Raw genomic sequence first — 22,011 nt, 5'->3', positions numbered from 1 at the left:
TCATTTTCCCATATTAGACTCCACCATATACTTCTCTCTGGTGTTTGTGTCTGTCAGCGCCTTCCCCCTTCCATGCTGCTAGCCTCCTATCCATAATGGAACTATATTACCCTCTTTTGATTTCCCTGGAACTTTGCCAGAGATGAGACTTCGACTGTACAATTCCATCAGAGGCAATGGCAATTCTCGTGCACATTCACGTAGCACTCGACTTAATCAACTATGAATATAAGATGGTTTAATGTAATACAATATAATTAGTCTCAGATCATGTTTATAAAATAGGACAATATATTATAGCGACCAAGTTGATTTATAGCAAGTTCACAGTGATCTACTACTACTTTCGAACCTTCTTTAGAAATTACACAGTGTAAACATTACTTTTGGATAAAACTAAATTTATTATATTACTTTTGGTAGCCTTCTTTTGAAGTGAATAATATTTTGTTAATTCATAGATGTCGCTTATTTGTTGACAAGCAGTCGTAGAAGCCAAGTAACTTTATAGTAGGCGTTTTAGTTTATTATGCACCATTAATTCCGTCCACGCTTATGATTTGTAATCGTGGTTAAAAAAAAAAAAAAGGTTGTAATGTGAACGTCTTTGGTAACTCATGAAATTTAAGAAAGAAGGCTTTATTTGGTGGGATGTTAAGTTTTTAAGATAAAGTTTATTATTGTTACGAGACATATTGAATACACGTGTTTAGAAACTAAATATTGTATTGTAATTAATGCGTTATTATTATTTAGTTTAGGTGAGTAAATATATTCACGTTACCCTTGTATTTATTTGACAACTATTTTTTGGAATCTGTGAAGTGATTGTTTCACCTTTGAGGCATGCAGTCAGATTTCGCTTTCCCTTTAATTTTCGTTGGTTTGAGATCTTTCCCCTCCTCAAGTTACAGCATTTACTGATACTATGTATGCTGCAGGTAGCTGCTCATTATTGATGGGTACATTACCACGCGCAAAGCGCTAGTTGCGAATCTTTTTTTATTATTATTTTACTCAAGATTATTCTGCTTCAGATATGTTCGCCTCTGCGAAATATGCGGTTCATGATTCCCCTAATTATAGTTTGTTTTGGAGACGTTACAGCATTTACTGATACTACGTGTACTAATAGTACGTATGCTGGTCATTGATTGGCTTCACTACGTGCAAAGCGCTAGTTGCGAATCCTTGTTATTATTATTTTGCTCAAGATTATTCTGCTTCAGATATGTTCACCTCTGCGATATATGCGGTTCATGGTTCTCTAATTATAGTTTGTTTTGGAGATGTTTGTCATTTGCTGTCATCTGTTAGCACTCTTCCCCCATCAACCAAACTGAAGAAGCTTAATGTTACATGCCTCCCCCCCCCCTCTGATTTCATCACCCATTGTGATGAATCAGAGACAATGCCACCGTCATTGTTTTTGATGCAGGTTTCAGATATTTTAGAACATTTATTATTATTATTATTATTATTATTAAACAAGACCTCATGGAGTCAAAGACTCATCTAGGAGGTCCTTTTATCTCACACACATCTCATCATACCGGGTCTTAAACACATTCAAACTCCTTGCAGACACCACACTCTCAGGCAAGGCATTCCAATCATTCACAACTCTGCACGAAAAAAACCTGCCTCTCACTCCCCTACTCACACCCTCTTTATACAGTTTCCAGGGATGACCTCTGGTTCTCCCCTGATCTCCCACTATTCGCTGTAGAACTTCTCCACCATTGATCCTATAGCAACCCCTTACCAACTTGTAGGTCTCTATCATATCTCCCCTCTTCCTTCTCTCCACTAGTCTCTGCAAATTACATCTTTTCAATCTTTCCTCATACTCGACATTCCAGAGGTCAGAAACTACCTTAGTCAGTCGCCTTTGGACCCTTTCCAACATCTCCTCATCCTTCTGAAAACCAGGTGACCAAATCTGGGCACAATAGTCCATGTGTGGCCTAATCAAAGCCATATACAATGGAACAAGAATCTCCCTACTTCTACACGTCAGTGTCCTCCTCATCATTCCCAGAAGTCTTTGTGTTGTCTTCACAATTTTGGCGATGTGACCCCTAAATTTTAGATCCTTATCCACTATCACTCCCAGATCTCTTATTTCCTCTACTTCCAACAATATATTCTTACCAAGCATAAATTCTGCATCCCATCTTTGTTTTCCAAATTTTAAAACCTTACATTTTGCAACATTGAACTCACACCCCCATTTGCTTGCCCAATCACTCAATTTATTCAAGTCTTCTTGCAAGGCCACAACATCCTCACTACTCTTTATGGTTCTTCCCAACTTTGCATCATCTGCAAACAACTGAATATCTCCATCCAAATCTTCGCCAATATCATTAATATACAAGTTAAATAGTAATGGCCCTAAAACAGATCCCTGAGGCACTCCACTAGTGACTTTCCTTTTCCTGGATATTGCACCCCCATACACAACTTGTTGATACCTATCAGATAGCCAGTCTCCAATCCAATGCACTAATCTAATATCCAACCCCATCTGCTCTAGTTTGACTGTCAACTTATCATGAGGCACTCTATCAAAAGCTTTTGCGAAATCCAAGTATATTACTGTGTATCCTTCTCCTCTGTCCAAGGAAGCAGTCACTTTATTGTAATAAGTAAGTAGATTACTAAAACACGACCTCCCTTTAGCAAATCCATGCTGTCCATCAAAGATTATACCATTGTTGTCAACCCAACTCTGGATTCTAGCTCTCACAAGCTTCTCCAACAACTTAACCACAATTTAAGAAGTGGTTAGGCTAATCTTTAGCCCAACCACTCTGCTATTGTTGCCATAGTTTTTCAGATTTTTTTTGTAGGTGGGATTTACATAAAAAATACATTTCATCTTTCTGTATACTTTTTTTTTTTTTTTGTGTGTGTGTTGAGAGATATTCTTTACATTGGCAAGTGGGTACATGAGCTGTTTTGCCTCTGACCTACAAGATGTAATTTTTATCCTCAGCATCACCTTTTAATACATGTTATGAATTTTATAACATGTATTAAAATATGATTGTAGAATAAAGTGAATCAACCTGGATATTCAGGTGGCATATCCAGGTTGAAGCACATTCTTCCACAGGTGTTTAATTTCTGCCACTCTCTTTGTTATAATATTAGTTCTTTCCTAACCATGTCATTATTTGTCCATTTTTTTTTCTTGTTCCATAGTATGAGTGAGTATTAGTTACCTGTAATAGTATTAATATAGACATAATCACAGTGAGCTAAAAATTATTTTATTACTAATAACAGATAATTCTTGTTGTTCATAACAGCTAGTGTTGAAAACACAGGTTGACTGAGGCTCATGTTAGTTTATTTAAAAGGATTTTATTCATTTGACATCAGCTCAGGCATTTGGAACGTGCTATGAACTGTTAGCTGATCTAATTTTTATATTCGTCATACTGCTACCCCCTCCCCTCAAACTATTTCTCATTAAGATTGAGAATGGAATCAGTTATTGTTCTTAAATATTTGTTTCCATTAGTCATAAACTGCTGTGTACAAGTCTAAACATCCCTTCCCCTAGTAAAGTGCAGAGTAGGACAAAACCCCATTATATATTGAAATTTTTAAATAATTTTTATTCCTAATATTTGTAGTTTATGACCAGTTCTCTAACATGTAAAATATTTCATTCATTATATCATAAGACTGTAATAAGGATGGCATTATAAGCATTCTGCTGCATGGTATGACTATACAAAGCCTATCGTCATATAATCATGCCAATAAATACAAATAAAATAAATTTGTTAATGCCTTTTATTTCCCTATGGACTAGGTGAGTCTGTTTTTAGTCAGACTATCACTAATTATACATGGCATCCGGTGAAGAAAGCTAATGGACAAGTGCTGCCATATTTAATTAATTACAATACCAAAAATAGTTTAGCTTTCTTGTTCATATTATAATAATATATTTTCTTTAAAAGTCTGAGTAAATGGGATTTTGTCCTAGGGAGGTTTGGCCTACAGTCATGTATTTAGGCTTAATTTTTGTACTTAATATGTTAACAGAGATATCATCTCAGATTTAATATAAGAATTATAATGTACAAACTGCACAAGAAAATAAGTGGAAGATATTAGAATAAGAGACATCAGGCACTTGGTAGTCAGCTTTGTCATCTGGTGAGAGCTCTAAAATTGCTATTTTCCAAACCGTAGTTAATTTCATTTCAATTTACAATGAGATTCAGCCATGTTAAGGTTTCTTAGCCTTTCTAAATCTGCAATGGATCCAAAAAATAAAGAAATATTGCTATTTATTGCAATAAAAGGAGTTTTTTTTTTTAAAGTTCTGTTTATAAGTCACTAAGGTATGATCATCATCTAGGGCTGACTGACTGTAATTTTGGTGACAGATATATTTCTTTCTTCTTCAAACTGGATTTTAGCAGTTTCCAGTTTGTTCATAGCACCCCAAGTTGTATATAAAGAAATTTTGTATTAGACTTGGAACTGACAGGGAGTGGGAGAGTTTGTCTTTAGAACAGATAAGGACAACAGCCTCAATATGTAAATTAACCACATCGTCGTCAGTATGGATAAAATACATCACTCCTCTACACTTCGTATCCATCATATATTTCAATGTAATATCAATGGCATTACAATTTTAATATGCACTTTACATCCATGGTAACCTGGAGAGTATATATACATCTTTGCCAGTTGGGTGGTTCAAGATGCCAAGAAATTATATTTTTGGTTTCATCCTTTATCCAAGTATAAGCAAACAACATTTTGCACATAAACTATCTTCATGACTGGGCTGTTTGTATATAGAGGCTACTGCCGTCACATCAATTGCCTTAGTATCCCATAATGCAAGGCATATCCTTACAGATGTATAATGCTAAGCATATAAGGATGTGCTTTGCATTATGGGATACTAAGGCAATTGATTTGAATGCATTAGCCTCTATGTATATAAGTAGCCCAGTTGTGAAGTTGCTTTATATGCAAACTTTGTATGCATACACTTGGATAAAGGATGAAACCAAGAATATAATTTCCTGATGTCTTTAATTTATAGTATAACCAAGTGAAAAAAATTTTCAACAGCTTCAATATGAGGTTAGGAAGTAGTACAGAGATTATATTTCTTTCAAATTCTTGCTTTTTTTTTTTTTGAAAACGAGTGCTGTTTGGTTAGTGGCAAAACGTAGCTAAATTTTTAAGATGATCACTACTACTTCCAGTCACTCATGGTCCTTTAGAATTAAGGTTGGGCCCCAAATATGTAGATAGTTCTTTCACTCCCCCCCCCCCCCAGAGGAAGTGTTTTACCATTGACTGGGGATAATAAAAATTGGAAGTAAATAGATTCCTGTGAAACTTCCATTTCATTTGGGAGTACAAAGAAATGCATCTGTGTATTATGAGATTCATCTACTTGTATTCACATATATCTCTGCAACATTTTACCTGGATGATCACTCAACAACTGTACTATTTCATTTGTTCCTGTCATCTCCTTTCCATGAGCTTTTGTTTAAGCAATCCCTCCCCTTTAGTCACTCTTCTTTTTATTTGTTATACAGCAAAAGAACTATAGGATTTTCTCTGACCTACTTGTTTCTCACCTGATTGTCTTCCTTATCATGCCGGTCACTCTTCTTGCTTGTGTCTTGTACTGCTCATGAGTTTAATGATCAGCTTTCTCCTTGTATATGCCCTTCACATTTTTTTCTTTGCAGCCCTTGCATAATGTTGCTCAGATGCTTGTCTTGTTTAAACAACTAAAACAAGTTTTTAATGGCACTTCTAATATATTAGTTTATTACATGCATTCGCAAAAACTATTTTTATTATTATTGCAAATATTTCAGCTACTAGAAACTAACTGGCTATCTTCAGTGCATCAGCATAATGGGCGAAAGGATTTATATAAGATGGATGGGTTACATTTGAATGGATTTGATGTATGGAGGCTTGAAAAAGTGTTGATGAATGAAGTGGATGTACAGACTCAGGGAAATTAGATTTATTAAGGGGGGGGGGAGTAGATATGCAGACTTTAGGGAGGCAGTTGAGTGTATGAATGAGTATAATATGCCCGAGCGAGTACGAAGGACAACAAATCAGAATGGGATAGTTAGTATAAGGCACCAAAGTAGGGATGGGACTAATGGGCTTCTGCAATTCATGTACACTAATGCCAGGAGTATTAGGAACAAGAAGGAAGAATTTTTGGCCTTGATTGGCACTTCCAGGCCACAGGTTGTTGGTATTAGTGAAACATGGATGACAGAAGATGATAAAGCTAATGGGATCGAATGCGACGGGTATAGCATGTTCAGAAGTGACAGGGAGAATAAAAAAGGGGGAGGAGTGTTATTGATGATAGCTGATGAGTTGCAGCCAAGGAGTATAGAAGCTGAACTGCAGGATAGAGAAAAGAGCATATTTGAGGCTGTTTGGTGTGAGATAGAATCTAGCAGAACAAAATATACAATTGGATGCTGCTATAGACCAGGTGATGGAATAGATGGTGGGGATAGTATGCATAGGCAAATAGAAGAAATGAGTGGAAGGAGGGTAATTATTATGGGTGATTTCAATTATGGTAACATTGACTGGAAAGAAGAGAGGGCACATGGGAGGAAGAATTTGATTTTATGCGGTTATTAAGGGACAACTATCTGCGACAGCATGTAGTGGAAAATTCCAGGAGGCAGAGAGTGCTTGACCTAGTAATTGCATGTGAGAATGTGGCCGTAATGAATATGACTATGTTGCCACCAATTGGTGAGAGTGATCATAAGGTCATGACGTGGGAGGTGGCTAAAGGAGTGGAATTTTCAACTAAGACAGGGTACATGTGGAATTACCGGGCTGATAAGTATAACAAGCTTAGGAGTGTGCTTGGCTCAGTGCCATGGCATGTAAAACTGCAAGGACTGGATGTTGATAGTGCATGGGAGGTGGTTAAGAAGTGTTTGCAGGAGGCAATGGTTGACTGTATACCAAGAGTCTGAATAATAAATCAAGTAGGGGTTAAATGGATGAATAACACTATTAAGCTTGAGCTGCAAAAAAAGAAACAATTGTGGAGGGAATTTAAGGAGAAAGGTGACCACCAGGCGCAGGAACAACATAAAGCTCAGGCCAGGATGGTAACAAGGCTGGTAAGAAAAGCAAAAGCGGATTACGAAAGAAAATTGGCCATGCAGGCTAAAGAGAATCCCAAACAGTTTTTTCAATATGTTGCAAGTAAAAGGAAAAATGTTCATGGCAGAATGATTTTAAAAAATGCTGAGGGAAGGGAGGTAACCGAATCAGTCAATATAGTGGAATTACTGAGCGAGCACTTTGCAAGAGTATATCATCCAGATGGTGACATTGCAGGAATGGAAGAACCAACAGCTTATACTGGAATTGTGATGAATGAAGTAGAGGTAACTAGTCTATTACAGAACCTCAATGTCAATACATCTGTGGGATTGGATGGTATACTAGCTCGTATCGTAAGTGAAGCGGCTAAAGAATTGTCAGTGCCCTTGACCATTTTGTTTAATTTGAGCCTCGGGTCTGGGTCAGTCCCAAGGGGGTGGAAAGAGGGGAAAATAGTTCTGCTGCATAAAGGTGGTTCCAAAGCTGCTGTTGAAAATTACCAGCCAATCAGCATAACAGGAATCATTATCAAGGTCTTGGAGAAAATAGTCAAGAGGAAAATACAAGATTGGATAGATGAAAATGGGATACTGTATCGGGGACAGCATGGTTTTGTGAAGGGTAGGTCATGCCTCAGTAACTTGCTCACGTTTTATAACACAGTGACGGCTGAACTGGATAAGGGTAATGGGTTTACAGTGATTCTACTGGACTTTGCTAAGGCCTTTGACAGGATTCCACATGGAATTCTAATCAGTAAATTGCAGCATATGGGATGGATATAGGGTTGGTGAGATGGATAGGAGGGTGGTTGACGGAGAGATATCAGAGAGTGGTTTATTCAAGAGTATAGTCCACAAGACGGCCTGTGATTAGTGGTGTGCCACAAGGATCTGTTCTTGGATCACTGCTGTTTAATTTGTTCATTAATGATATAGGAAAGGATCTGAGAGGAACAGTTTATTTGTTTGCGGATGATGCAAAGTTGGGTAGGACAATAGTGAATGCAGATGATGTCAAAATTTTGGAAGATGATTTGGATAGATTGGAGGTCTGGGCTAAGGAGAATGGATGTCAATTTAATGTGGCAAAATGTAAGGTTATACATTTTGGGGTGAAAAGATTAGCAGCAGTTTACTACGTTGGTGGAACTGTATTCCAGGAAATTGATGAGGCACGAGATTTAGGAGTGTTGGTGGATAAGGAGTTGAAGTTTAGGGGGCACATTGCAAAAGTGGCCAAATCAGCTCATCAAATCACTTGGTTGCTGAAGAATACGTTGACAAGCAGGTTATGGTTCCTCTGTATCGAGCCTTGATAAGACCCCATCTCGACTACTGTGCCCAGATTTGGTCACCTAGGTTTCTTCTTGATGGGGAGGAGGTTGAGAGGATCCAGAGGCGAGTGACCAAGATGATAGCAGGTCTGTGGAATGAACCTTATGAGAACAGGTTGAGGATTTGTGGGTTGCAGAAATTCGTTGATAGGTGGAGGAGGGGAGATATGATTGAGACGTTCAAATTACTGAAGGGTTTCTATAAAATTAATTCAGACGATATTTTTGAGAACAGGGCTGGTGTGGGAGGACTAGGAGACATCCATGGAAACTGGGCAAAAGTGTGGTTAGTAAGAGTGTTAGAGCTGGGTTCTTTACTTTTAGAGTGGTGAATGAGTGGAATGGGCTGCCAGAGTCTGTGGTGGATGCTGTGACAGTGAATGATTTTAAGACGAGGTATGATAAATACTATATTAATGTCGAATAGTTGTGATGAATATGATTTGGGGCCTACCTCGATGAGTCTAAGGCCAATGGCCTTAGGCTCATCGAGGTAGGCGCTGATTATTATTACGGGAAACTCCAGGCGCTGACTCCCTGGAGTTTCCTGTAATAATAATCAAGGTGAAGTTAGAACGAGTAATGTTAATCCTGTTTACAGAGCTAAGCCACCTGCCAGAATGCTTGTCACCTTACAGCTGGTTGCAAAATAAAATATCATAATTAAAACCAAAATTAAGTGGTTTGAAATGAAGAAAATTTAGGTATTAATTGAATGACATAGTATTATATTAAAAAAAAAAAAAAATAGGGAAATGCGCTATTGCTTGCCATTTTATGAGGATGAGACTCCCAAATTTTGGCATTAAAGAGGCAATCATTCTGATTTAAGTTTGGGCTGCGTAGAAGTGCTTTAGCACTCTGACTGCTCAAACTTAAAGCTGTACTAATGTAAAAGAAGCTGTGACAAGTATTAGACTGGGGGTATTGTTGTCATTGTCCATTCCATGTTGAGCAAGGCTATTTTTTTTTTTCACGTTTGTTCCTAATATAAGATTGTTCTTGTAGTCATTTTTAGAATGCCCTGTTTGTCCAAAGTATGAGTAGGGACACTCATCACTATCATATCCAACAAATACCACTCTTTCCATTTTCTTTGTCAACTGTCTGCTTTAGTGACTTGAAAAATTTCTCCACTTAGTTATTATTATTGTTATTATTATTTGCAGCATTTCTGTAGAGTACGGAGACTCATTGCGGAAGACCCAAATTATTTATCATACACACGAGTCCTATCATACCTCTCTTTGAATCCATTCACTGTCAAAGAATTTGCAACCGTTTCTGGCAATCCATTCCACTCTCCACGCAAAAAATATGGTCTGAACACACCTCTAGTAACCACACTTAAACAACTTCCATGGGTGATCCCCCTGGTTCTCTGACTGTTTGTCATATATTGAAAAATTTCACTTGCATCAATTTTATAAAACCCTTCTAATATCTTAAAAGTTTCTGTGATGTCCCCTCTTTTCTGCCTATCAACTAAACTTTGCAACTCACAAACCTTCAACCTATCCTTGTGGGAAGTATTCCACAGACCAGTCACCATCTTGGTTACTCATCTCTGAATCTTTTTGACCATCTCCTGGTCCCCAAAAAATCCAGGTGGCCAAATCTGTGCACAGGTTTGGCTGCAGATTTGGATTAGTCAATTTATTGGTTCAAGAACCGCAAAGGCCATACTGTACCATAGCAATGGTTACAGCAGTACTCAGGGTCAAGGGTTACAGCAAACAGTATGTATGTACAAAAATTAAGCAATGCAGTATCTACATATAAATAAAATTAGTCAAATGAGTTTTTACAGATTATTTGTTTTGGCTTGGTTAGATAGGTAAAAATTTTATTTCTCTCTCATGTAAAGTGCTGGAACTCCACCAGAATATGACAATTAATAAGACATGTTGCATTTTTCAGACACAGGTGGGTCATCAGTCCTTAGTAAATAATGTGTAAAGTGACTGTGACCTATGCAGAGCCTAGCGAGAACAACTTCCTCTCTTCTCTTTCTACGTTGACTAGAATGCCGGTGTTTCATTTCAGGCTTAATGTTGTAATTTGTTTTTCAATATTTCTTGTCTTGAGGACTGCCATTGGACAATGAGCTTTGGTCTTATAAAATGTTTAACATTGATCTTATACTGTTTAACATTGCCATATACAGACTACAGAATGTTGAAAAAGTATGAGCTGATCTAGCAGCTGCATATGCATTCTCATTTCTGTTTATTCCAATGTGGCTGGAATCTAGCACAAAAAACAAAATTAAGGATTTTCGTTTTGTACAACAGCCTCACATTGCACTGGATGTGGATTATACATAGGAGAGGAAATAGCCTGTAAAGACTTCAATGAGTGTATAAATTACACATTTTCGGTAGCAGTTTTTTTTTATATGCACAAGTGTAAGCTGAATAGCATGTAACTCTGCTGTATAATTACTACAGTCAGATAGGATCTGGTTGGAGATAGTAATGTTAGGAAACATAGCAGCACAGCCAACAGAGATCACTAATCTTGAACAATCAGTATAGATGGGCAAGAGATCAGAGCAGGCTGCTCTGTGTACATTAAACAATTGCAGGTAGACAGACAGATGATGGACCTCTGTAATTGACAAAGTGAGATGTTGCAGGATAGAGTTCAAACCTTCCATGGAGGGATGCTGTTATGTTTGTAGACAATGTTGTCAACATTCATACTGACAGCTTGTGCATACCAGAAGGACGTATGACAGTCCGATGTCTGTGATATTGAGTTTCCCAATGGAGAGAAAAGAGACTAGTGTATGCAGGATGATCTGGAAAAGACTATCATTAGAAAATAATTAAGACAACTGTTTCCATTAAGTGATAGAGCTAGTTAATTTGCTTCAACATATTTAACATTAAGCACACAATAAAGATGAGGCAATGAAGATTGATCTGTATCCCTTTCAGTAGAAGACAGATTGCAAAGGGATTCAATGCTCTTGCAACTTTCTCTTATTTGATGAATGTGCAAGCAATGCAAGTTTTCTCTTGAAGATAAATCCCAAGAACTTGGCTTCTCTTGCTACTGGAATAACAGTTTGTCCCATTCTTAATTCGAGATCTAGGTGAAGAGTGCATTTTCGACAGAAGTGTGTATATACACAAGCACGTTTTTCTTCTGAAAACCTGAACTGACAGAGAAACATGATCAATTGCTTGTTAATACTTTGAGTCCTAGACCTACTGTAAATATATACATATCAATGTATATTTACATAGATAGGACTCAAAGTGTTAATGTTATCTTTCAGTTACCCTCATGTTACAAGAGTGACAGTAAATTGTGAAGTCATCAACATATAGAGCATTATCTATAGTAGGGTAGGCTGTTCAGTGATTGGATTAACTGATAGCAAAAAGTGTCACACTTAGGACAGAACCTTGAGGGATACCCTGTTCTTGATATGGCCAAGATAGTATACTTTCCACTCTGACTTGGGCAGCTCACCTGGACAGAAAATCTTTAATAAATGCAGGAAGGTGTCATCTGAGATCTAGGTGATAGTCTTTTAACCCTTTATTACTACACCAGGGTCATCATGACCCCCCCCCCCCTGTCATTTTTGTCAGTGCCAATTTCATGGTCAAAATGTTAGACGACTGCAGTCACTGCTTTGTGTATTCTCAGTACTGTGTGAGTGCTCGCACATGAAAGATGCATGGACCACATTAATTGTTGTTCCTGCCAAAAATACATACATGCAGGTCAGTTTGACCCTTGTAGTTTGTCACCAGAGGTATGTATTATGGCACTTTTGTTTACTTCAAAATTTCTATTTATTTCCTCTTTATTCTTACAATAACCATTTATTAATGTGCTTTATTGGTTAACCATTGTTGATTTGTGGGTTTTATGGTTCTTTTTTCTTGGCCTATATGTATGTTTCTTTTTGCTCTATGAAGGTATGGTTAGAAAAACTTTGACTGACGAAGAGATCTTAGATGCATTGCTCGAAGACAATGGCTTTGAGGATGAGTTGAGCTCCTCAATAGCTAATCCATCTCTTCCCAGTCCACTTCATGCTCACAATCAATCTAACACTTTGGGACAAATCTGAAACGGTGCAGATGCCAGCGACGTTGATCCAGAAGACGAGATTTTTAGTGAACGTGACTCAGATAGTGACATAGGACAATACGAGAGATCAAGACGTAGCAGGCACTAGTATGCATGAAAGTATAATTGCTGTCTCTTACACCTCTTTAGAAAATTCAGGAAACTTATGGTATGGTAAAAATAACTGCATACAATGGTCTAAAGAACCACCCACTAGAGATTGTACCCAGGCTCACAATATAATATGTGGTAGTTATAAAACTAGAAGGGCAGCACAGGCTTTAGATCTCTGCAGCTAATTTCTTAATAGTTTGGGAGATCCTGCTCTAGAAATCAGAGTTCAAACATGTATGTCTATTCCATCTGGTATGGTGAAATTGTCAGTTGGAATAGACACACGTTTCAAATGCTGATGACATTTTCTCATCATAAGAGGATCCTAGAATATGTGTGGTGGTTAACTTCCTTTTTGCATCCTGATATATATATTTTGTTCTGTTTTAATTTTTTTTTTTTTTTCTTTTTCATCTTTCTGCTTCTGACATACACGGAAATAAGCTGGATGATCTCCCTGACATTTGACACATTTAGCTTTTTTCGCAGAGCAAGATTTGTTATCGTGCTCTTTACTATTACATTAGACACAGGTGGTAGAGCCATGACAGGCTGCTTTGGGCATGCCTATATTTCTGACATTTAAAGCATTTTAGTGGATTAGGTATGTATTCTCTAACAGGAAAGTTGAGATACTCTGCTTTTACAGATGTTGGAGGCTTAGGTGTATCAAAAGTAAGGATGATGTTCCTGGTTGCCTGATACATATGGATGGTTACCTGGTTGGAACCAGGTGACCATCCATATGTATCAGGATGCACATTACACCTGTCACTCAAGAAGATGCCATTCTGATATCACTCCTCTACAAGAATTAAGTGTTTTATGAGATGTTACTGGAATAGGTTCCACCCAATGATGTTGCTCAGAAGTTTCTCGGAATGTTGCTGACATGTTTCCACAAGGACATCACCAGAACATAATTTCTTAAGTTTGGGAGATCCTGCTAGTCCTAAACCCTTTTGAATTAGCTTTTCACTTGTTATGTGGATGATCAGAAATACTGTTACATTTATATTAGTATTATATATCTGTTTCTTATATCTGATAACAAATGCTGTATCTACAGTATTATCAGTACTTGGTTGGGACTTTGTTAGGACCCCTGCAATGTTTAAGGATGAGAAATTCATGCTCAAGAGGTTTTTGGTTTGACACCAGAGCTCCCCACCCACCACAAAGCCATACGTGGATGCTCACTGACTGGAAAGCAAACAATGACTGCGCCTGGGAGTGGAATCAGCATCCAGGTAGCCCTGTATGCTATATCAGCACCACAGCAAGCATTGCATCCTGACCCCAGACCATGGGGTGAGACACTTGCTGCAGCACTGTTGACCCTTGAAGGCAAATCCACTAGTCAATTGATCCTGGCCAGTCTATCCAGGACTGCCCATCTTGCCGAAGCAGAGGCCAAAGTAGTGCGAGACTACCAGGATTTCCTCTTTCTGGAATGTCCATGGGTTGCACTGCATGACAAACTTGGCAGCAGGCCATTGGGTCCCAGTGAAGGTGGTCTGGAAGAAAAGATATAGAAGAGATTCAGGAAAAGTGGAGCAAAGAAAACTGAGAAAAAGGGGAAGAATGTAAAGGGCTAGCTCCATCACCTGGAGGTCCCCTCCACCATGAACAGGTGTCTCACATAGAGGGGGAGGGATCTTTTTCGGTGGTCACTCACTAGGTGTCATGATGGATGGTTTCCTCTTCTCACATTTCCCCACTAATGCAGGAGTACTCCCAGGGTTCTGTACTTCTTTTGTATATAAACGATCTCGGAAGTTTTTTCCCCACTTAGTTAGACTATAATAAATTTAGTTTAATCCTTTATCCAAGTGTAAGCAAACAAAGTTTGTGCCTGAAGTATCTTCAGGACTGAGGCAACTCGTGGTAAAGGTGGACAAGCTGTCATCACTCCTTGTCTCAGTATTTCCCATAATGCAAAGCACATCTCCTTGTGGACATGTATAATGCTATGCATTAAGTGAAGGGCCACTACCCAGATCAGTTTCGACCTTTATTGAGGTCTCGTCATTGGGAGCCTGATCCAGAGGTAGTGATACCAAGGTGGAAGCAATGGAGAAGTCTTCTTTACCTATACGAGTTGCCAAAAGGTGTCTCACCTTATTATTAAATTACTCTGAATTTAGAGAAAGATGTTGGAAGTCCCCCCCCCACTTGGTTAGACTATAATAAATTTAGTTTAATCCTTTGCGGACATGTATAATGCATAGTATTATACATGTTCACAAGGAGATGTGCTTTGCATTATGGGAGATACTAAGACAAGGAGTGATGAGAGCTTGGTCCACCTTTACCACGAGTTGCCTGAGTCCTGAAGATACTTCAGGCGCAAACTTTGTTTGCTTACACGATAAAGGATTAAATTAAATTTATTATAGTCTAACCAAGTGGGGAAAAAAAAACTTCCAACATCTTTCTCTAAATCCAGAGTAATTTAATTTATTTATTCGTGTAGAGTTTCCTCCCTTTTTCTCCCCTGTCCCTATTGGGGCGAGTTGAGCCACCCCCCCTCACATGGGGGGTGAAGTATTTATGGCTGTAGATCCGTGTGTTCACGGGACCGGTTTGCCTGCTTGCGGGATGAAAAATGCCAGATAAACTGCCGGAAAAAACCCTACTGCCTGTGTCCAAGACCAGCTAACTTGGCTTTGGCTGAGGAAGATCCTCAAATTCCTCATGTCTTCGATGGAAATCGAACCTGGGACACTCCCTCCTTAGTCATATGGTTGCGAAACGCACAGCCACTAGGCTAACTGCGCAGACAGTAATTTAATAATATGGTGAGACACCTTTTGGCAACTTGTATAGGTAAAAAAGACTTCTCCATTGCTTTCACCTTGGTATCACTGTGTCTGGGTCTGCCTCCCACTAACAAGTCCTCAACAAAGGTCGAAACCGGTTGGAAGCTTGGGTGATGAATGGCAATGCTGTAGCCCATGAAGTTTTAACTGAGGCTCGACTGTTGCTGTTACCCCTCAGATGAGATATGAGCAACTGAGTGGCTTTGCTCGGTGGTGAGGTGAGACTGCCATGGTGTAGAGCCAACCGGTTCTGAGAGTTCTTCTCAGTGGCAGGGTGAGCCTGTTACTGAGGGGAACAATGCTGAATTTTTGGAGTTTGACCTGTACTTCAACATTCAATAAAGGTCAACCAGTCTGGGTAGTGGCCCTTCCCTCAATGCATAGCATTATACATCTCTGCAAGGAGATGTGATTTGCATTATGGGAGATACTAAGACAAGGAGTGATGAGAGCTTGGTCCACCTTTACCACGAGTTGCCTCAGTCCTGAAGATACTTCAGGCACAAACTTTGTTTGCTTACATTTGGATAAAGGATTAAACTAAATTTATTATAAATGATCTCACAGACTAAATCCTGTCCATAGCTTTGTAGATGACAGCACACTCCATTCTTCCTTTTCATTTGACAAACCTTATAATGCTCAATTGTTAGAACCCTCAAGGTCCATCATGCCAGTGTCATGAATTCTAATCTCCTAGCATTATTTCACTGGGGTAAGGACAACCTTGTAGACTTCAATGCTAGCAAAACTCAGTTGTCTGATCTCTTGCAAGAAAGAGCTCATATCCTTTCCCTTAACTTTCAGTCATACCCAAATATCCAATCACAATTTCCTTTGTTGGACTGACTTACATTTCCAATCCCTTCTGGCACAAATATTTCAACCATAACTTCTGCAGTCACCAAAAAAATTCTTGTTCTTTTCTATACAAGACCATTACTTCACACTTTACAAATTCCAATTTGTACAAATCCCAAATTTACTCAACCATGGAATATTGCTCACATTTTGAATAGTGCACCAGTATCCTCTGATTGCTCTGCTATTGAGAAGAAGACTGTATGGTTAATTAGTAATCCTTTTCACAGATCCATTTCAATCCATCTCTCATAGATGTTCTATAGATACTTGCATGGATATTGCTCTGCTTCAGCTGTTTAATTTTCAGCTTATAATTTTACATAAGCATCTTTATGGTGAAAGCTGTTACATGCATTGTCACCTGCCGAGTCAAAACTGCTTGATCACTTACCAGTTGGCAGCATAATGATCAACTCATTGGTAGACTTATTTTTATATTTATCACTAGATCCAATTTTCTTGTGCTGTTTATCCCTTTTCGTCACTTGCTGCTTAAGATAGTTATCTCCTGAGTAGTTTTATAAATTCACTTTCTCTTGTCATGCATTTTTCTATTCCCTTCAGTTTTCTGCTTTTACTCTATTCCCATAATGTTATGCTTCTGTGTCAGATTTATCTGGCTATGCAGTTTGCAGTCCTCTTTAGATGACTTTTCTTTAGTAGCACTGAGTTATGCATTTTTACTATTAATCTCTATCTCACCCCACACAGCCTTAGCCTATTTCCTGCATTATCCCATATTTTACTACCCTTTGAAGATTTCACTCTGGTTGAATTCACCTCTTCTGCAGAGCCATCCGTAACATATCGTTTTCTCTCTTGTTCTTTCGTTATGCTCATAGTTTTTACCTCTTAATTTAATGCATATGTCAATGTCTTCTTTTTCAGCCATGGAGACGCTTGTTCTCTGTTTACATTCACTGTTTTGCAGCACAAGACTCCATTCTTGTTTGTTCTTCCTTAATGAATTGAACTTGTCACTGATGAATGCATAAGTTTCTATGGTTTAGCAGTAGATAATTAGAGTTCAATAAAATCTAACCCTATAAGTTTCATAAATCATCAGATTCATTGTCAGGGATATTAGCAAAAGTTGTAGAGAAAAGACTAGAAACAATTACAGATATTACATGTTATCAGAACTTTACAATTCATACACATAAATAACCACAATTAAGTTAACATCTAACCATTGTTCCAACACACATACAGTAATTTAATGTTTTTATTCTGGTTATTTTTATGTATGAATTGTAAAATTCTGATAACATCTAATACGTGTAATTAATTGTTTCTCTTTTCTTACGTTTGTTAACACTCTGACAATGTAAGTCTGACAGCTGACAAAATTTGTAGATTTATATTTTATTAAACTCGTTAATTATCTAAAAACATGTGGTCTCAATACCAGAAACTATCTATATGAACCCTGCACTGTCATTTTATATTACTGTAACAGTTTACTAGTTCAAATAGAAGCTAGAATTGAATCCTGAACCAAATCCCTACCATATTTTCATAATGCTTACTTTTTTCCCTCTTTGTCATGATGCTCACATTTATTGGATCCCTAACATATCATTTTCTTTCTCACTCATTCATTATGTTCGTAGTTTTGTTTTATCATTTTCTTTCTCACTCATTCATTATGCACCTCTTAATTCAATGTATATGTCAATGCACTCTTCTGCAGCCATCCAGACACTAGTCTGTTTACATTCACTATTTTGCTGAACAATTTCTCCAAACACCTGATACCAAAACCGTTCAGATACACTCCATCATCCATCTCCACAGATTCAATCATCAGTCACCCCATTGTGCACCATTTCACCTGCTATGCCTATTTACTCAGTCATTTGCATTCAAGCTCTGTGCCTCATCTCATTCCTGTCATATTTTAGGAGATTCACTCTCTTTTTATATTATTTCACTCCTCTATGGAGTCCAAAGACTCAAGGGAGGGCACCTGCTCTACAACTGTCTCCATTCAATCCACCAACTGACCACAACTATACCAATGCCATCTACCGCCGACCACCACCACTGGTATTTCGACAATCGCAACCATCCGTGCCCACGGTGGGATTCGAACCCTCAGCCTTTTGGCTGGAGAGCGGATATGCTAACCACTCGTCCAGCCAGGCTGGCTTTTTGGTGCACGATCCTGTCGGTTGTACTTTCTGTAAACTACTCCTTTAATTATATAATCTAAAAAGCTTTTATCCATTTTGGACAAAATTCTGAGTTTTTAGTCCTTGCTTTTGGCAGAATTTTCATTTTCTTGAATTTACAGGAAAATTAATACCAACTTCTTTCACAATGACAAAGATTAAATAACATCATATAGTGATTTAATTATATATTTATTAAAGCATCAATCATTAAATGATTTAATTCTGATACTTTTGAGGAATTCTGCTGGCTGATATTTAGAATAGCTCATAAAGAAAAGTCGTTATTCTGTCAGCATAGACATGAATTTCATGTAAGCTTCAATTTTTTTTTTTTGTCTGATTTGTCTGGTTTTGGATTAAAAATGGATACAAAACCCTTATCTGTTGCAAGTTATTAATTTTAAAGGAAAGTTTGCTTTGTTTTTTATTATGTACAAATGATAATTTGTTTATTTTTATATCTTCTTGTAATGTTAATAATTTGAGATTTAACATTCAGCAACTAATGTTAAACTTTTAATATTATTCTTAGTAGCATTACAGGATCTTCTAATTATATTTATCACAATGCAGAAGTATACAGAGTTTGCAAATGAAGAATCTGGTAATTGTGATCCTGGAATTATAGAATCTGATCATATTGATGTCAATTTACACAATGTTCCCCCAAAAGTTAATGGTGTTTTGAATGTAGGAAACTCGACTTTTACAGAAACTAAGGAACCCCAAGTTAACATTTCTATACCTGATCCAGCTGGAAATGAGTTTCGGCATAGGGATAGCTTAGGGTAAGAGTAAAAACATGGTAATTTCATTTTTTAAATTTGTATAAAAGGATCATAAAATTTATTAAGCTCTTGACTATATTCTTTTTACCAACTTAAATCTTAGTTTACTTTGAAATATTTCAGAGAGCAATTGTTACTGTATTAACTAAATATATACCTGCAAACTTCAAGAATTTGAGATGTCAGATAATCGGAAATTCATGATAGATACTTTACAGGAATAACATGGTTTTGCAACATTCAAGTGTTTCATTGTCTATTTCACTTATGAAATATATTATGAAAATTACTTTCTTTTTTTTAATATTAATGTGAAATATGATTTTTTATATATATATATGTGTATTCAGTATTCTTATATTGAATCTCATCAATTTCCTGGTATGTATCCCCAAGAGGTGTTTAGATTACAATGACAGCACTACATGCTGGCCTGGTTGGCCAAGTGGTTAGCATGTCTGCTCTCCAGCCAAAAGGTTGTGGGTTTGAATGCTGCCATGGGCATGGATGTTTGTGATCGTCCGTGAAAATACTAGTGGTGGTGTTGGGCGGTAGATGGTTGTAGTTGGAGAATTGGGTGGAGACAGAGCGGTATAGCAGGTGGCCTGCCTCAATGAGTCTTTGGAGTCCTTGGAGGTGTCATGTAATAATAATAATAATGATTTAATAATAATATACTATGTTATTACTCTCCTATCCACATTTTCCTCCAAATTAGTCTCTTATTTATCAGCAATCCAATATTGTCATATCTAATATATCATGCTTCTAAGACACTTTTGACCAAATCAATCTACTTAGATCTTTGTCTTTCTCTGGGTCTCTTTCCTGCCATTTTGGCATCAAACACCTGTTTTGCTAACCTTTCTTTACCCATTCTCTTTAAGATCACAATCATAGGTGGCACCTGCGAATAAGTAATGTTAAACTTGTGCTCCCGCATTTTATCGTAATTGTCTTTTTTTGTGCAAAATAAGCAGCAAACAGAAAAGTAACAGAAGGTACTAAGCAGCTGATTACTTCAGTACAACTCGTAAGTACCCATAGTCCATTAAATCTGCTATATTTAACAACTAAAAAACAGCCATGTGAAAGCGCTATGCCTACCTTGCGAAGTAAAGATGGCGGCAATAAAGGCCAACAACAGAAGATTACCTCGAGTTCCCTCAGCATAGCGTCGCCGATCACCAACAAACTGAATGACATTACGAAGTGCCGCAGCTGTGAAACTGAAGTCAAAGAAAGGAAAAAAAGGTATATTGTGAGATTTCTGTTGCAAATGGCTACATATTTCCTGTGTGAAAATAAATGAATTGGCACACAAGCTTTTTACTGAGCTAAACCAGCCCTACTTCTGTACGACGTGCCTCCCTTCTGTAAAACAAATACTAAACCTAGGTAAAAGAGCCGATAACCTCGAGCAATAGCTTAATACTATGATTGATTCCTTCTCCTCCAAAATTGGAAAGCTGGAAACTAAGCTCGAGGTACTCAACGACCAGCGCCTGACCGCAAGTTCGCCCTTGCCTGCTAATGAACTTTGTGAACTAATCACATCATCAGTACACGAGTCGCTTGAGGCTAAAAATAGGAAACTCAACGCTGTTATCCTGAACTTCCTGACAGAAAACGGTAAATCCTTAAAAGAAGACGTCGGCAAACTTGCAGGATAATGCAATTTCGATCCCAGAAATATCATCAAATGCCATTGTATCGGACCCATAAACAAAAGAAAGGAATGAACTTTCCACGTCTCGTGAAAGTAACCTGCGATTTGCCAATAAACACAACCAAATTTATAACAGCGATAAACAACAAGCTAAAGGACACTTGACCCCAGTCGTGCATATGTGCTTGACCTGATTTAACCTTTGCCCAGAGAGAGCAGAGACGCCTACTCCGAAGACAACTGGAAGAAAAACACCAAAATGGAGACAACAGTTGGGTGATAGACTACAAACAATCCAAACTAGTACAAAAACCAAGTGATGCCACTAGCAGCCACCAAGGACACCAGCATGCAAGCACTGCATAGGAAACGTGCAAGACCCTTGGGGTCAAATCCATGCCTCACAGAACCTTGCATATCCACTTCACCAACATCCATGGCCTCAACTCCAACCTTAATAGTATCCACTACCATTTGCAGTCCACCAAACCCCATTTACTCTTTTTAACAGAAACTCAAATCTCACCTTGCCCCAGCACTATTCATCTCAGCCTTCCTAACTATACACTGTTTAACTCCTTTCGACCCAAGGGTGTCTGTGCACATATCCACTCTGACATACCATGCCAAAGAGCAACTAACTTGGAATCGCCCGACTTCGACCTTCTTTGGCTACCCCCTCCACACACACACACACACTCAGTCAAATTCATCTGCTGTCTCTATCGCTCTCCTAATACCACCAATCACTCTGAGCTCTTTCATTTCCTCTCCTTAAAAGTTGATTTTCTCCAGTCCCACTCTCCTAACAGCGAAATCATCCTCCTGGGTGATTTCAACATCTATAACACCAATTGGCTTTCCTCTTCCAGTTATACAGATCCTGCAGGCAGAGATGCTGAAACATTTGCAGTCAATAATGACCTCACACAAATTGTTCAAAAACCGACCAGAATACTAGATAACCCAAACCACTCCCCAA

At 38.0% G+C, this 22,011-nt stretch overlaps 1 protein-coding gene across 3 annotated transcripts in view; it reads left to right on the top strand.

The window, feature by feature from the left end:
- The first annotated feature begins 223 nt into the window (after positions 1-223).
- The window catches only part of LOC150104791 (phosphatidylinositol 3,4,5-trisphosphate 3-phosphatase TPTE2-like), a 332,531-nt gene continuing 310,743 nt past the window's right edge, over positions 224-22,011 (top strand). The window contains exons 1-2 of one of the 3 annotated variants that reach the window (XM_090395969.1): positions 224-243; positions 19,105-19,360. In XM_090395969.1, the coding sequence (XP_090252095.1) occupies positions 19,140-19,360 (221 nt within the window). In that variant the 5' untranslated portion in view covers positions 224-243; positions 19,105-19,139. Of the gene's footprint in view, positions 244-506; positions 762-19,104; positions 19,361-22,011 lie in introns of those variants that run through there. The other 2 variants (XM_090395968.1, XM_090395967.1) reach the window with 2 other exon arrangements.

The sequence above is a fragment of the Typopeltis vanoorti genome, chromosome 7 (assembly GCF_054136105.1).
Source record: "Typopeltis vanoorti isolate ZY-2024b chromosome 7, IOZ_Tvanoo_1.0, whole genome shotgun sequence".
NCBI classification, from domain to species: Eukaryota; Metazoa; Arthropoda; class Arachnida; order Uropygi; family Thelyphonidae; genus Typopeltis; species Typopeltis vanoorti.
The sequence above is the reverse complement of the archived record's forward strand: the minus strand, read 5'-3'. Positions and strand labels throughout refer to the sequence as shown.